Raw genomic sequence first — 16078 nt, 5'->3', positions numbered from 1 at the left:
TGGTTCCTGCTTGGAATACTATGGAGTTTGCAGATGAATTTCTTGAGTAGTAAAATGTTAAAACCTACACCTGGTGTGAATTGAACAGTGTTTTCTGCATCATCTAGGATTCTGCAAGCTTTTTGCAGCAGTAACATAAAGCCTAACCTCAATATTCTGCTGGCAGACAAACTGCAGGGGGTCCAGCTTGACCGCTGATCTGAGTGCCTTCAGGATTAATCTCCAAGAAGTCAAAGCCATCTGTCTTTATTGCATACTTTGTAGCTAAATCCTCCTCCTCCATTTTCTGTGGTGGCTGTGACTATGGAGTGAGGTTAGGACAAAATGACTGACGAGGATAAAAGCAGCAGTCTGAAAACGTCAATAAGAAGAGATCAGAGTGCATGAGAACTGAAGAATGGTTAATGGTCAGGTCGATGGATGAAAGTCAGGACAAGCTTGTCACAGGCAAGCAGAATCCCTACATTTATAAACAAATTCTGTATTTTCTGACTGAATGAAGCTGATAAACCAGATGTCAGACTCCTGCAATTGTAGAAGAAACATCATCTGCAAGGAGCATTGTTTATTTTAGGAAAGTGCAGCACACAAGCATTCATCCATGCTAAAACAAGGTCAAACTTGGAGGTTAATGCAAAACCAATGCTCACCGATTCTTATACTGGATGCTTTAATAGTGTGGTAAACCCCACAAATATACTTTTTTGTACAACTGTGAATAAAGTTAATTGTCAAGATAGCTTATTTATTTGACAAAGAAAGACTTTTTTTAAAACTGCTAGCTGAGGTTTCATTTTTTGTTAAGTTCGATTTACCAAATAGAAGAATGCTTTAATGTCAGAACACTGTTACACCCAATCAAATGGGAATATATTTAAAAACAAACTTCAGCAGAATGTGCAGCAAAACCCTGTCTTTCTGTCAAGTGGAGATCAGATGTAAAGAAATGGAAAAGTGACAAGCATTATAGAGGATTAACAATCATCCTATCAAAATTAAATAGGTAAAAAAATTAAATCTATTGCTAGCTGTTGATGACAACAGCAGCAATTAGAATTTTTAACACAAAGATGTATTGATAGTCAAGATTCATCGCATAGATTGTTTAATCTTTTGATACTTTTAGGTTCAAAATAAAGAAATAAACTGAAAATAAACAGACCATGGACAAACTGTATTATGCAGCTGCCATACTGAATTGTTTATGGTTGCTCTCTTTTCCAATCTGGTTTTGCGGGTTAATAATTAAGATTAGCTTTATAAAGTTGTGATTGTTCTAAATATTAGTTAACTCAATATTTAACTTATGTATACAACATTTTAAATGGTCAGAAGAACAACCTTTAATCTGTACTTTAAGGGCTTTATACCAGCAATATTTGTGTTAGGATAAATACTAATTGTAATAAAAAAATCAATATAGATTTACTTAAATCAACTAAGAATTTATTTGATGTCTGTTGAATGTGAGAGATTCGTCTATTAAGCTTCTTCAAGGTCCAGATGTGACAAAACATTTGGTCATTAGAAAATTTTTGTTCAATTTTTGGTAGGAACTAAAAACTGCCATTTACAGTTTTTACCACAATATGTCAAGTTTTCATCTTAAAACTCTTTATTTTCATTAATTTTTTGCACGTAAATACAAGAAAAAGTCTTACAATGTTCAAGCCAAAGTAAAATTCATATTTTGCCCTTTATTTCAATTTACTTGTCACAAAGAAAGGTTTAAACAACACAAATCTAGCATTTAGACAACTGGAACAATGTTCTAGCATCAGATTTTACAAATACCCACCCATACACCCACACATATAGGAACTGCTTTATTTTTATTTTATCAAAACATTAATATTTTATCTACATTTCAATAATTTGAGCTCAAATTGGTCTATTCCATGAGGGGATCATGCTGTCCAGCTTTTCCCCATGTCTACCAGCTCCATGCCTTCACAGTAGGAACGTGGACGTGACACCCGGACCTGCTTTGAAGAGGGAAGAACAAAGGATTTTGAAGCCATATTCAGAGTTTTCTCACATCTGGATCTAAAGTCTCACACTTACTGCTGGAGTCCGGTGGGAAGCGAGCTGCTGCAGAAGCGGAAATGGAGTCCAGTGAATGGGTTCTACGGGCCAGCTACAGACAGACAGGTCACTGGCTTTTCCTGAGTCCAACACGCCATCTCCCATGCTCACCCCACTCCCCCGCCAACCATACTGGGAACTATAGAGCAAATACAATGTTAACAAAAAAATTCAATTTAATAATTATTAAATAAGGCTCACTTCGATCATCTTTTGATCTATTGTAGAGCGTTTCCAGTGGTTTAATTATGATTGTGCCGTTTTTAAGCAAAATCAAAACATTACTGTTGGTGTCGAAGAAGGCCTCCACTTATTTTCCATCATCCCTTTGTTTGTACTCTCTCCTGCTAGCTTACAGCCCCTCACAACCTCAAACTTACCTTGGCAGTTTGAATTTTTTTTTTGGAGCTATCCAGTCGTACAGTTTTAAGCCAGACGCCAGCTCAGATGAGGAAAACAAAGACGTAAGCGGATCTGTTTGTCTACAAGTGGATGCATCCGAATGGAGCGGAGCTGGGAGACTTTAGCCCGCCAATCACAGGAGCTACGTCACAACTGAGAGCTTATTCCAAAAGCATTTTTTCCCTCTGCTACTGATTCACAATAATTGGAATTAAGAAATATACAGAAAGGCATTTTAAATCTTAAATGGCCAACATCCTGCTTTTTTTAAGTCTTTCAGAATAAACTATATCCAAAGTGTGTGTGTTAGCTTGGGGGCTGTACTGGCAGCGCAGACTTGTCCTGGAAGTGCTTGTTTCTCACTTATCTACGTCACAATGTGAGAGCCCACTCGTTTTCGTTGATCTGGAGGGGCAGGCTCTCAGAGAGCAGGGTTTTAGGGGAATGCTAAGAAATGTGTGACTGGAGCAAAGTACTGCTTTGAGGTTTTTTTTTTGTGAGGAATTAACATTATAATACACTTAAACGCTCAAAAAGTTGATTTTGCATTTTATACCCTTTAAATTACCGGTATATATATATATATATATGTTAATTATTATTATTATATATATATAATTTAAAGGGTGTCCTCCATCATGAGAAAAATGTGTCAGGAACATGTTAAAAACACTATTTTCTTTGGAATGGGTCTTTAAGGAAAATTACATTTTCTCTTTAGTTGAAGATTACATAAATGCAAAAAAAATCTGTATTTGATTTATACCTTTTTTGCTTAGAGATGATATGTAGTTATTGCAAAGGACAGAGTCTCACCTTGATGCCTCCAATTTAAGACAGACTGCTCTGATAAAGTCTGCATTATCACACAGTTTCTGTAATTTTTCCCTTTTTTCCTAGCACAAAAGTACACAAACATGGATTATTCCTGTTATCTTCATAGTTTTATACTTGTCCTCCAACTTGCCAAGGTTTTTGCCATTTAAAAGTTCAACTAGTTTCTGTAGATTAAAATTTGTGTGTGGCAACGGATAGGCCAACACAGCGAGAGAGAAAAAAAGAAAAAAAGAATTACCGTAAATAATTTACTCCTGATGTTGGTGAAAGTTCTCATTCAATATTCCAGCCTTGTTCATTAATGCATCCATCCATTCACTTATCCGGGACCGGGTCACAGGGGCAGCAGTCTAAGCAAAGATGCCCAGACTTCCCTTGCCCTGGCCACTTCCTCCAGCTCCTCTGGGTGGACCCTGAGACGTTCCCAGGCCAGCCAACAGACGTAGTCTCTCTAGCGTGTCCTGGATCTTCCCTGGGGCCTCCGGCCAGTGGGACGTCCCCGGAACACCTCTCCAGGGAGGCGTCCAGGAGGCATCCGGACTAGATGCCCAAGCCGCCTCAACTGGCTCCTTTCGATGTGGAGGAGAAGCGGTTCTACTCCGAGCTCTCCGCGGGCCCCCAGCCACCCTATTTCAGCCGCTTGTATTCGGGACCTCATTCTTTCAGTCATGACCCAGAGCTCAGGACCATAGGTGAGTATTGGAACAAAGATCAAAATTGAGAGAGATCGATCCAGCGACCACATAATTACGGATGCTGCTCCGATTCACCTGTCAATCTCACGCTTTGGTCTTCCCTCACTCGCGAACAAGACCCCAAGATATTTAAACTCCTCCACCTGGGGCAGGGACACTCCACCCACTGAGAGATGGCAAACTACCTTTCTCCGGTCGCGAACCATGGCCTCAGATTTAGCGGTGCTGACCCTCATCCTAACCGCTTCACATAACCGCAAACTGCCCCAATGCACGCTGGAGGTCCTGGCTCGATGAAGCCAACAGGAAAACATCATCTGAGAAGAGCAGAGAGGAAATCCTGTGGTCTGTAGACCAGACCCCCTCCGGCCCCTGGCTGCACCTAGAAATTCTGTCCATAAAAACCATGAACAGAACCGGTGATAAAGGGCAGCCCTGCTGGAGTCCAACGTGGACCGGGAAACAGGTCTGATTTACTGCCGGCTATGCGAACCAAGCTCTTGCTCTGGTCATACAGAGACCGGACAGCCCTCAGTAAGGCTCCCCGGACCCCTATACTCCCAGAGCACCCTCCACAGGATACCACCATTAATACAGTATAACCAAAAGTGGATGCAGATTTACAGTTTGTAAACTTTTGTTGATACAATATTTTCTGAGGGAATTTGTGGTCGAAAGAACTATAAAACCCAGTCCAGTCTTTTCAAATAATAATCACATATTTAAGTCAGAGCCAAACTATTACTGACAAGATAAAAACACAGAGTATGTAGGGGAGCACAGTGTTTGTGGTTCTCACCTGTGTGGGTAGATGGTGTTAATGTGTGCTCCATGACTGGGACAGGTGGAAGGCAGGGACAGCGTGTCGTCATGAAAACAACAGGGGTGGTCGCGCGCCCGCAGATGCAGCACATCATCCGAGCGAGTGAAGCCGAGATTGTCCAGGGAATCTGCAGATCCCGCCCACGAACGCAACCAGAAGCGGCCGGACAGCTCGTCAAAATGGTTGAACCTGCGATAGCTGCACAAACGTACCATGCCGTTTAGCACCAGACTTTGACCACACAAACCTCTGCTTATTTTATTTTTTTAACAGCAGTCTAAGACTCTTACAGCTATGGAAAAAAGAAAAACAACTTTGTAAAAGGTGTTGAGCTTCTGTGATGACACTTCCTCCCTTTTACTGAGGCTGTTTTTCCTGATAAAGTATTGACAAAGTTTGTGAGAGTTTTAGTGATGAACAAAAAGCTCCACAGAAACAGGGAAGGGTGGGGTTGGCTCTGCTGCTGTTGATGAGATCATACTTCATGAATGAACTTACTATATTACACAGTGAATGCTTTGTGCCAGTGAGGGCTTCATACAGAAACGAAAAACAAATTTAGCTCATAATTCAAAAAGGCATTTCCGGAAGTTGACTCCTTTCACAAGCATGCAGTGTTTGTTATGTAAGATTACCATAAACCACCCAATGTTTTTCTATCAGAAACACCACTTAAATAAATAAAATATCTCTGAAAACAGTATTCATTAGTTGCTGTAGTGATGTTGTAAAAACGTTGCATTTAACATCACTTAACATCAAGCACATGCTTCAGTGGAGCAAATCTTGTTAAAACTAAACTGTAAACTTAATACTTTTTAACTTAATTTAAAAACACTTCTAACCAAAGTACTGCTACACTGTCATCCATCCATCCATCCATCCATCCATCCATCCATCCGAACCTGCTGAATTCCTTTTGGGGTCACGGGAATGCTTGGGTGAAGGTGGGATACAACCTCAACAGGTTGCAGGGCCACACACTCACACTCTCACCTAGGGACAATTTTGAATGACCAATTAACCTCTGAAGCATGTTTTGGACTGTAGGAGGAAGCAAGAGTGCCCAGAGAAAACCCATACATGTACGAGGAGAACATGGCAAGTCCACACGGAGAGGTTCCAGCCAGGTTTCAAACTAGGGCCTTCTCCTTGTGTGGCGAGAGCGCTCGCTGTCAACTTGAGTCTATTAAAACATCACAAGTTGATGAGGAAGAGAATGGAAGAGTTTGAACACTGTGGAGACTCAGGCTAACTCCAAAAGTCCTCTAGCAAAAAAAACACACAGTAAAACAGTCTGGATGGTATAAATAAAACACAACTTTATGAAAACTGACCAATAACTGGGTTGATCTGTGTTGCTGCAGGTAAAATGCTGCATCACAAAATCAAATATGAAAGATTCAACAACACATGATTTAGGTTATGAGACCTTCTGGGGGAAAAATGTTTACAGTGAAAGTAGCTATGAATGCACCTTTCAGAGCACTTCGCAGGAATATGAATGATCAGAATTCATTTCTATCCCTTTAAACATCAACAGTCAGCTTTTATTTAAACATTTTATTTAAACTGCTCCTCCTCTGTCTGCGTTGATTAAGCATATACATTTTTATGCGCAGTTATTCTGAAGTACAACCCTACTGCATCTGCATTCACTGCCTACCAGATGTCTTTGTTCTCAGTCAGCATGAAGCAGCTGTTAGCTTCTGGATGTTTTCTGCCAATAATCTTTTACAATCTCAGGAATCCAATTTTGTCTGGAAACTCTCATTTCCTACATTTGAGGAGGTTCACCTCTAAAAGTCTGTCCTGTTTTGAACTCAAACTGTGAACAAACACATTTAGGCACCAAACACATTCACACAAGCAGAATCTCAGTCCAGCTGGTCGAACTTGTTGAATGTGAGTTTTAGGTCCACTGTAAATTAAAATGACAGCTAGTTTAGCTTTGAGATTGATATTTTCAGTGGCTGCCCTCATGTTTGAGCAGATGACCAATAACATCCAAAAGGGGACCATTTTTGTCAGGCTTTGGACATTTGGATTAAAAGTATTCTAACGTTATTTAAAAAATGTTCATTCCAAATATATGAATGCAGATTTATTACAAAATATTAACAGAGTTAATTTTGATAATGGTTAGACCACAACACACGTCCCAATTCTGTGACATAAACCATGCAACAAACACACATATCCTGCATCCCACTCTGACTGGCTTACAGAGACATCTAGTGACCAATAACTGGTGGCGCTGATCATATGTCTCCTTTTTTGGATGCATGCAGGCTTCTTCAAAACATCTGATTTAAGAACTTGATGTTTTTTGCTCACATATTGGGCTTTATCATATAAAATGTGTTATTTTAATGTTACATTATATACAAACGAATTTGAACTTGTTCCGTTACCCCCTATTTGGTTTATTGAAACACCGCAGCTGTCATTGGTCGTGTGCGTGACAGAGCTGTCGGTACCTGCTGCGGGTCTGGTCCACTTTGGCCTGGATCAGAATGTCTCGATAGCGCCGAACAGCCACGTAGGCCAATGTGCCGATGACGATCACTGCGATGAGCAAGATGGCCAGACACGCACTCACAAGCCTCGCTCGAGTCATCTTTGTATCACACCTTTGACCCATATACCAGAAGTCATCGCCTACAAGACAACTAAGACAAACAAAAACTCGTGTTTTTCACCGGGTTTTTCGTTTTGGACTGATTGTTCTATTGTAAACTAACAATACCGGCAGACAGGAAGTTGATCTGGATGATGTGTGCAGATGCCATGATGGTGGCAGTGGTCAAAGTGGCAGACAGAGGAGCAGCTATAGTTTGTTGAGCCAGGCTGAAGCACACATTTGTAGCCTTCAGGGCACTGCAGTAACCAGCCACACACATCCCCCTGGAGTCCTGATACACAAAGATGATAAAGAGAAAAATATAAATGTCCCCCATCAGAAAAATCACACAAAACATGTTAAAAACACAGAACCCTTGGGGTGATTTTAGAGATAATTGGGTCTATGATTTCATTGTGAATCACTGATAAGCAGTTGATTCTATTCCAAATATGTCACCTGGAATTTCACTTGTAAATCTAGCTGAAAAACTGTTTTTCTTCAAAAATCAAAGCTGTAAGATTGTTGATCAGATGGATTTTTTGTAATTTGATCATCCATACCTAATACCGCAGTAAATGTGCTAACTTTTCACAAAAACAACAAAAGAAACGACTTTGATCTACATCATTTTATTAGGTTGGATGCTGCAAATGTGAAGCCAGTAATCTCACATCTTGGTGTCTAAATTGGTACAGGAGTGAACCAGTAATAATCAGATTTTTGCTAAGTTGATTGTGAGGTTCATTGAATTACTAAACTTGGTTGTTTACAAGAGTCTGCCTGCAGCTGCAGGAATAAAGTAACAACATTAGGATTGGAATTCTCAAACTATTCTTCTGTTGGATCAGACAGTAGACCCAGAAACTACGAGATGACAAGAGGTCGAGGAGAGATGCGGATGAAAACATGGGGAAAAAAACAAAAACAACCTTCATTTCATGCAGTTATGGTTTGGAATTTCACACTTTTGATGAATTTCTACCCCCTAACCATCTACCGTTACATTCAGAACAAAAACAGGGAGGAAAGAATTTCTATTCTGGTTTTTTAAGGGTTTTAAAGTGTAAAAATACAGTTCTACAGAAGCACATTTGTTATTTTTTCCATCCTAAAAATGCTTTCTCTAAGATCCAAATACTTAATTAATGTTACTGCAGTTTTACATAAAAGCCTGACGTCCTTACATATATTCAAACATTAAACAGAAGTGATTGTAACTTTCTCAAGCTTGTTTCACAAATGAATAAAAACATCAAAAATTGTTATTTGAAGACCGGAAGAAAATTTATCACCAACACCTCTAGTGCTTTTTAGGTTTGTTGATTTTTAACACATTATTTACCAGACTCTTTGGGCCTGTTGGGTTAAGAATGAAGAAACTCTTGACTCTTGAGTCTTGTCTTTACTTTTTCTCACTTCAAGACGCATCTGTTAGTCCTCGTTTGCAAGGGTTAAGAGGCAGAGAAGGCTAGAAGAGTGAGAGTGGTTATCACCCTTTAGGCTCACCTCCAATAGTGATGTTTGTAACCCTGGATGATCTGAATGTCTTCCCTTCACGAACAGCCTGAGCCAGTCCTGTGCGTTCCAGCAGTGAAGCAGATCCAGTCATGTTGAGCCACTGCAGCACCCCTCTGGTCTTAAAAGCCACCAGACTCTGTACTGCATGGCCACTGAAACAACAGAAACAAAACAAATATTTTCAATCATTTGAAGGATTTGAGTTGTCTTATTTTTTTTAATCTTAGCTGAACAACTAGAACTTTGGGTTTTTATTCATGAGAGTTGGGTTCTTAAAATAATCTACAATAGTTGAAATCTGTGAAGTGTTTGTTGTTTTCTTTTACAAATATTATAAATGTTTAAAGGCTATAAAACCCCTCACTACACATTTTACACACTTTTCTCAGACAGACATCAACATTTTTACACAACCTCTCTTGTTTAAACTCTCAAAGTTCAAACCTTCATAGAAATTCAAGTCCAGTATTATAGAATGAAACAAAGATGTTTTTATTACGCCCTTTCGCTTTATGGCAGAGATGAAACGCCATATGAAACGCCATAGATGTATTCTGTATAGGAGACACGACACCGATGAGATTGATTGACAATGTTTTACAGCCAATCAAAAATTCAATCCGCAGTTAAAAATAAAAAGCATGCAAATCTCACTGTAAAAATCTGCAGAATAGCAAGACCGCAAACGGTGAACTGCAACATAGCCAGGGACTGTATTTTCAGATTAAATGTGCTAAAATACTGATACTGGCAGAATTCAGAGTGTTTTCCTGGTAAAGGTATCGACAACCAACATTTAACATCTTAATGTCAAGAAAACATAATTCCATTTTTTTGGGATCTACGGGAAAAGTTTCCTCTAAATTGCCTCACCTGCTCCAGACTCCCAGCAGCTTGCTGAAGCCCGGAGCTCTCTGCAGATATGGCTCCATCTAAAAATCAGGAAAGTGAGGACGTTCGAAAAAAAGGTGACAGTGCAAACCTGAACAGGGATTGTTTGTGTTTTGTGTGCAGTCGCCTCACCCAGACTGCTGTGTCTTCCTCCAAACCAGCTTCTAAAGCAGATTTAGCCTCTTCCACGATGATCTGAAGCAGCAGCTCAACTGAGTCCTCTGAACAGAATCAAGAAGTTCCTTCTATTCCAACACATTTGAACTCATAGAAACAAACTCCTACAAGTTAGTATGCATGTTACCTCTGATGGATACTGGCTGATTGGGCACAATGAAGAACATCGGACTGCTGGTGGAGCTCTGTGTGGGTGTGGAGGTCCCAGCAGAGGCTGTGTGTGTGAAACGGCTCAGCGGTTGAGCTGTGGGAGACCGTGACCTAAACTCACCCTCTTCCTCTATGTCTGATCCTGCAGGTGAGGCAGCAGTGGTGTAAGCAGAAGCAGCGACACGCTGGGTTTGTTCGAACGTAGGAGAGATGCTAGTGGGAGTTGGGAGAAGCTGGCGGCTGTGAGAACCTGATGGTGAAGGTCTCTGGTGGATTGTGTGGATGTAGGATTCACTCACAGAGGAGATGACAGCTTTCTGATTGTCGACAGAAAGCTCAGAGTGTGGTTGGAGTGTGTAGGGAGGTGTGGAGGAGTCTGTGGTCAAGCTGGACAGCAACCAACCTGTGGGCGTACTGTCATGAAACACAGTGTAAGTAGAAGGCTCTCCGGTGGTCTCTGCTGAAGTCAAGTTCTGGACTTTTGTCGCTTGTGCTGCTGTTACAGATAAAGAGCCAGTAAAAGCAGAAGTCTGTCCATCCTTCATACCACCAGGCAGAGTGGAGGTTATTTCTGTGGTCACATGTGGAAAAACTGACATTTTTTCAGGACTTTCTGTCTGTGTGTCTTTGTCCTCTTTTTGTGCCGACCTAAAAACCAGACCATCAGTGCTTTCAGGAGAGCTTGTGGCACCAAAAGGGGTAAGGGTTTGCTGCATGTGTTTGCTTTTAAATTCAACTGTAGTTGGATGAGCAACAGCAGACGCAGAGGATGCAAGTGAGTCACTGCGGTTTGCGCGTGGATGACCTGCAGCAGCCTCCGCGGCACCAACAGCAGGGCTGCGCTGTGGGATGTGGGCGGTGGGTGAGGATAATGATGAAGTGGGTTCGGTGTCAGCGTTTGCACTGCTTGAGTGTGGAGGTGCGGCGGAGGAGGATTTTAAGAGGTCGGAGGTGGCGGTGGAAGTCAGATGGTAATTGAGCCGGTCTGTGCTTCGCTGGCTTCTCCAGGAAAAAGACTGTTTATCTCCAGGTGTCCCACCAGCAGCGCCGCCATGTACAATTATGGCGAGTTCGCCCTCCTGCGTCTGATTCTCGGGGGGAAAAGAGAGAGAGGAGTGGGAGGCTGTTTGTGCAGTCACACTTTTTTCTGTGCGTTTAGAAGCTTCCAAATCAGTGGTAAGGGGTGCCGTAGAGCTGGGGGAGGCAGCACTGGTCCGTGACATCTCAGTTTCAGCATTAACCCTTTTTAGTGAGGCGCTTGGCTTCGCCGTATCCTGAAAGTACGGGCGTGTTTTGGCATCACGAGCAGCTCCAGATGTTTCCGCCCCATTGTTTGCTTTTTCCTCAGGAAGATATAGAGTTTCCCTATCAGCATTCCCAGCGACAGGGCGTCCCCACAAGGCTGAGGTGTTGTGCCGCAGCTCCCCAACAGGAGAAGAGGTGCTGGACTCAGATCGAGGCCTGAAATGCCCTGTCGGCCCTTCGTGGAGGGAACCTTTGCTCCCCACTGTGTTTTTTACAACCTCTAGAGCAATGGTGGGTGTCCTGGTGTAGGTGGGTCCTGTCTGAGACAAACCAGCAGTCCCTTGGTCTGATTGGTGGGTTGAGTGGACGTCAGAGACATTCCCTTCATCTTCCTGGACTGGTTCATAAGAAGCATGCAAACAAAAACAGCCAAGGTGATGAGGGTCACAGTGGAAATCACAACATCAAAATGTTTCTCTAACACACATTGCTGATAGAGATAAGAGATGTGGATTTATAAAACAACAAACAGTTTCACTACTGCTCTACTACCTTTACTTAAAGCAACTCTGATTCTAATTCATTTAAAGCTGCTAAATTGAACTCTTGTGATCAAGAAACTTTTCAAGTTTAAACTGGATAACTGAGGAATGTTTCCTCACCGTAGTGTACCAGACTGACGATGATTGGGGAGAATCCCGATGCTCTGAGGATGGCTTTGTCTCCGTCACATCCAGAGAGCAGAACTGCCTCCCCGTTCTGTAAACTCCGCTCACCCTCGTTCCAGGCACAGCGAAGCGACAAATGTGCGCTGATTTCCACCGTTAAGAGGATCATCCTCCCCGGAGGAATCTCTATCACCCAGGTGCAAAAGGAAAGCGCTGATTCGCTCACTGGGTCAAGGGTGCTGGTGTCAGTAAAGAGTCCAGGTAAGGTGAGGATGACCCGGCCAACAGGCGCTTGGTCCAAACGGACATGGCCACCACAGCTGTGGTTCAACACGGCCAAAGTTTTATCTGCGAAAAGAGGAAATAATTGATTGTTGTTGTTCACGTTTCAGCAAACCCCTGTAGGGATGGCCAAAGCAAAATCTCTGCCAAATTACACTCAGTAGCGCAGGTGGTTTGGCAGAGATTTTTATGCCGGATGTCTTTCCGGACAAAACTCTGCATTTTATCCTGACTGGGGACCGGCACAGGGGGACCCAGACTTGGGACACTGGATGAAGCTAATCGTGCCCTATGGGGACTGAACATGGTTTCTCATGGGCCAGTCCTACACATAACCAACTGACTTGAATGATAAATCACTGATATAACTTTTAGAGGAAATATTATGGAGGAGTAATAGTTTCGTCTTCAAGTTTTCTATGTACTTTCTTCATTCCTAATCATCAGTCAATGTCAGGCATTAAAAATACATATATTAAAGCATTTCTTTTAATTTTGTTACATAAAATCAATTTTTATTTATTTAAAGTTTTTAAATCTAATAAGAAAGATCAAAAGGGCTACAATGACCAAGGCCCAAATAATAAAACACTAAAGCCCCTATGCTCAACTCTTGAGTCACATTGTAAGAAGGAAACTTCAGCTGCAACTAGTAGATGTTTGACCATCAGTACAAAAGCTGTCTCAAGGTAAGACACTGTTAAAAAAATAAATAAAAAAAGTTTCATTAAAATGAACCTGAACCACAACAGCAATTCATTTCTAAAATCTTGGAGGGAAAAAAAAGACAAACAAAAATCCCTTAAATGTGTGCTTTGATAATCATTATCCCTTGAACCCATTATTCCAAGACTTTGTACAGATTCTTGTGGGAAAGTCTTTTTGTTTGTAATAAAAGTTTTGACCCACGGAAAGCTCTTTTGCACAGTCCAGAGCGTGTTAAAGCTGGAGATTGATTGACTGATAGATTGATATTTTTTTTTATTGTTTTCAAATGCAGGATATACGTTTTCTAATTTATAAGTGTTCAAATTTTCAGTTTTTTTAAACATTCTCAATTGAAAACATTTGGACTCATTTTGATTATTTCCTCCATGTTATTCCACAACATCACATCACAGACATGAAGGGCAAATAGGTTTTTGGGTTGTCCTTTACTATTGCATGAAGATCTGAAACTCAACGATGAACTTCAGAAATGTGATCAAAGAATAGCTAAATGGAAGTTTGTATTTTTCCAAAAAAATCCTCTTTTTCAACTGTGTGGTTGGGGGTAAGCTGTTTTGTTGCTTAAAATAGATAATTTGTTCAAGTTCATATGATCTAAGAATAAAATATAATAGAATGAATCAAGTTAAAGAGTTTACACCACTAAAACCTCAGAAATGGCCCCAAAAACCCTTAGAAAGACATCAAAATGAATGTGTTGGAGTGACCTCCAAGAAGCTCAGTTTTGTTGAGAGTTTATGGAAGAAGCTCAGGGTCCATGCACGGAAACCAAACAATGTGGAGGAGCTGGAACACTAACCATGGAAAAAATGATTTAGATTCCTGGACAGAAAACTTATTCTACTGCACGAGGCTGTTGTTTCATGAGTAATAAAAGGCGGATGGCTGATAATTTTTCTAACTAAGTGGCATGTTTAGTGCAATCTGTACCTCAATTCATTTTATTAGGGATCTGGACCCTAATAAACAATAAAAACACATTATTGTGGTCATTTCCGTGGCAAACTAATTACTATTTTTGTTTTTAAAAACGCTTATATTTTTGTTTTTACTCTAAAATAAAAAGCATTAAATAAAAAAAAACATATTTTTTTCTTTTCAAATTAAGATGGCAACAGCCTGCAGTGATTTCAAAGTAAAAGGTGAGCTCACCTGTTGTGATAATAAACAGCAACAGGTACGTGTGGAGCTGCATTTCCAATGTTGAGACATCTCACTTTCAGAGGCTCTTGTGGTCTGAAATCCACGCAGGTTCCTGAGATTCCCCCTTTCCTCGCTCTCGACGACTCCGTCTGAATCCTTGGGCAGAAGCACCGCCGCGCGGAGGCGTCACCGAGCGTCCCGCTCCATCATTTCCTCCGCGGCGCTTCGCAGATCAGTGCTGCGGCCGTGCCAGCTCAAATTAGATCCGCGTGTGTGTGTCGGCCCCAGTCTCTCTCCCCCCGCTGGGCCGGGAGTGAGTGGAGGATGAGAAGGAGGTGAGCAGCGCCCTCCAGGCTGGAGATCGTTAAAGTTCTGCGACATTTTCTAAGATGAGAAGAAAGAGTCCGCCGGTGGAGCATGAACTCTTTTTTTTTTTTTTACATGGACAGGAAACTAGTGCCAGGAAGGTTTTCCTGAAGATGTAAGAGTGAACATCTCATTAAAACTTGAAACAAGACGCCCCGCTGAAGAACTTGAAACAAGTCTATTCTGGCCCGATTTTGCTGCTTAACCCAATTTTACATTGCACCCTGTTTAATTTTAGGTTATCTTATTATTATTATTATTATTATTATTATTATTTTGTTTTTACTGTATTTAACCCCAAATCTAGACTCGAATATTGTAGCTTGTTAGAAATCAACACTTGTTTCCCTCCAAGAAAATGCAACACAGATGGTCTAAAATTACAGTGATAAATTCAAAATAGGCTATAGAATTTTAGAAATGACAATGTAAATATTTATGTAAAAAATTATGATCTGTTTCGGATTAATCTAATACTGCCAATTTACCTGTCAACCTTTTTTGCTTTTAGGTTTATCAATCAATCAATCAATCAATCAATCAATCAATCAATCAATCAATCAATCAATCAATCAATCAATCAATCAATCAATCACTTTATATGTAGAGCACCTTTCATCAACAGGCTGTTGAACACAAGTTGCTTGAGACATACACTCACTGGTACACCTCACTAATACCGGGTTGGACCCCCTTTTGTCTTCAGAACTGCCTTCATCCTTGATTGCATAGATTCAACAAGGTAGTGGAAACATTCCGGAGAGACTTTGCTCCATATTGACATGACAGCATCACACAGTTGCTGCAAATTTGTTGGCTGCACATCCATGATGCCAATTTCCTGTTCCACCACATCCCAAAGATGCTCTATTGGGTCTAGATCTGGTGACTGTGGAGGCTATTGAAGTCCAGTGAACTCACTCTCATGTTCAAGAAACCAGTCTGAGATGATTCCAGCTTTATGACTGGATATAAAATATATCCTGTTGGATATAGTCATCAGAAGATGGTATACACTGTTGTCATAAAGGGATGGGCATGGTCAGCAACCATATTCAGGTCAGCTGTGGCGTTGTAACCATTCCCAATTGGTACTAAGGGGCCCAAAGTTTATCAACAAAATATCCCCCACACCATGGTACCACCATGCCATACCACCACCAGATTGAACCTTTCCTGTATCTTGGCAGTGGCACCCGGTGGGGTCTTCTGCTGCAGGGGCCCATCTGCCTCAAGGTTGGACGTGTTGTGCGTTCAGAGGTGCTATTCTGCAGACCTTGGTTGTAACCAATGGTTCTTTAAGTTATTGCTGTCTTTCTATCAGCAGGAACCAGTGTAGCCATTTTCCTCTGACCTCTAGCATCAACAAGGCAGATGTGTTTTAGTTTTTGGACCATTTTCTGCAAATCATAGAGATGGTTGTGGGTAAAAATCCTAGGAG

The 16078-nt window shown here is 41.2% G+C and overlaps 1 protein-coding gene across 2 annotated transcripts; it reads right to left on the bottom strand.

Moving 5' to 3' along the window:
* Window positions 1–1597: 1597 nt before the first annotated feature.
* On the bottom strand, window positions 1598–14658 carry vap (vascular associated protein). Of its 2 annotated transcripts, none has more exons than XM_023958493.2 (11): window positions 14281–14658; window positions 12112–12465; window positions 10182–11846; window positions 10010–10098; window positions 9860–9918; window positions 8975–9138; window positions 7592–7757; window positions 7323–7514; window positions 4819–5040; window positions 2065–2224; window positions 1598–1985 (listed from the first exon to the last, which is right to left on the bottom strand). In XM_023958493.2, exons 1-11 carry the CDS (start codon window positions 14321–14323, stop codon window positions 1908–1910), a joined length of 3192 nt encoding a protein of 1063 aa, XP_023814261.1. In that variant the 5' UTR covers window positions 14324–14658; the 3' UTR covers window positions 1598–1907. The 2 variants fall into 2 exon arrangements, with proteins under 2 accessions (XP_023814261.1, XP_023814265.1); XM_023958497.2 differs by having other exon boundaries at window positions 1598–1982; window positions 14281–14572.
* Between the last annotated feature and the right edge of the window lie 1420 nt (window positions 14659–16078).

The sequence above is a fragment of the Oryzias latipes genome, chromosome 1 (assembly GCF_053564925.1).
Source record: "Oryzias latipes strain Hd-rR chromosome 1, Olatipes_Hd-rR_3.1".
NCBI classification, from domain to species: domain Eukaryota; kingdom Metazoa; phylum Chordata; class Actinopteri; order Beloniformes; family Adrianichthyidae; genus Oryzias; species Oryzias latipes.
The sequence above is the reverse complement of the archived record's forward strand: the minus strand, read 5'-3'. Positions and strand labels throughout refer to the sequence as shown.

Excerpts from the sequence above, each read along its gene's own strand:
- vap (XM_023958493.2), bottom strand. The coding sequence starts at position 14,323 with ATGCAGCTCCACACGTACCTGTTGCTGTTTATTATCACAACAG. Across the intron at positions 9,139-9,859 it reads CTGCTGGGAGTCTGGAGCAG|TGGCCATGCAGTACAGAGTC; the intron begins GTGAGGCAATTT and ends CTGTTGTTTCAG. Across the intron at positions 2,225-4,818 it reads AACACCATCTACCCACACAG|TTCCCAGTATGGTTGGCGGG; the intron begins GTGAGAACCACA and ends TTTGCTCTATAG.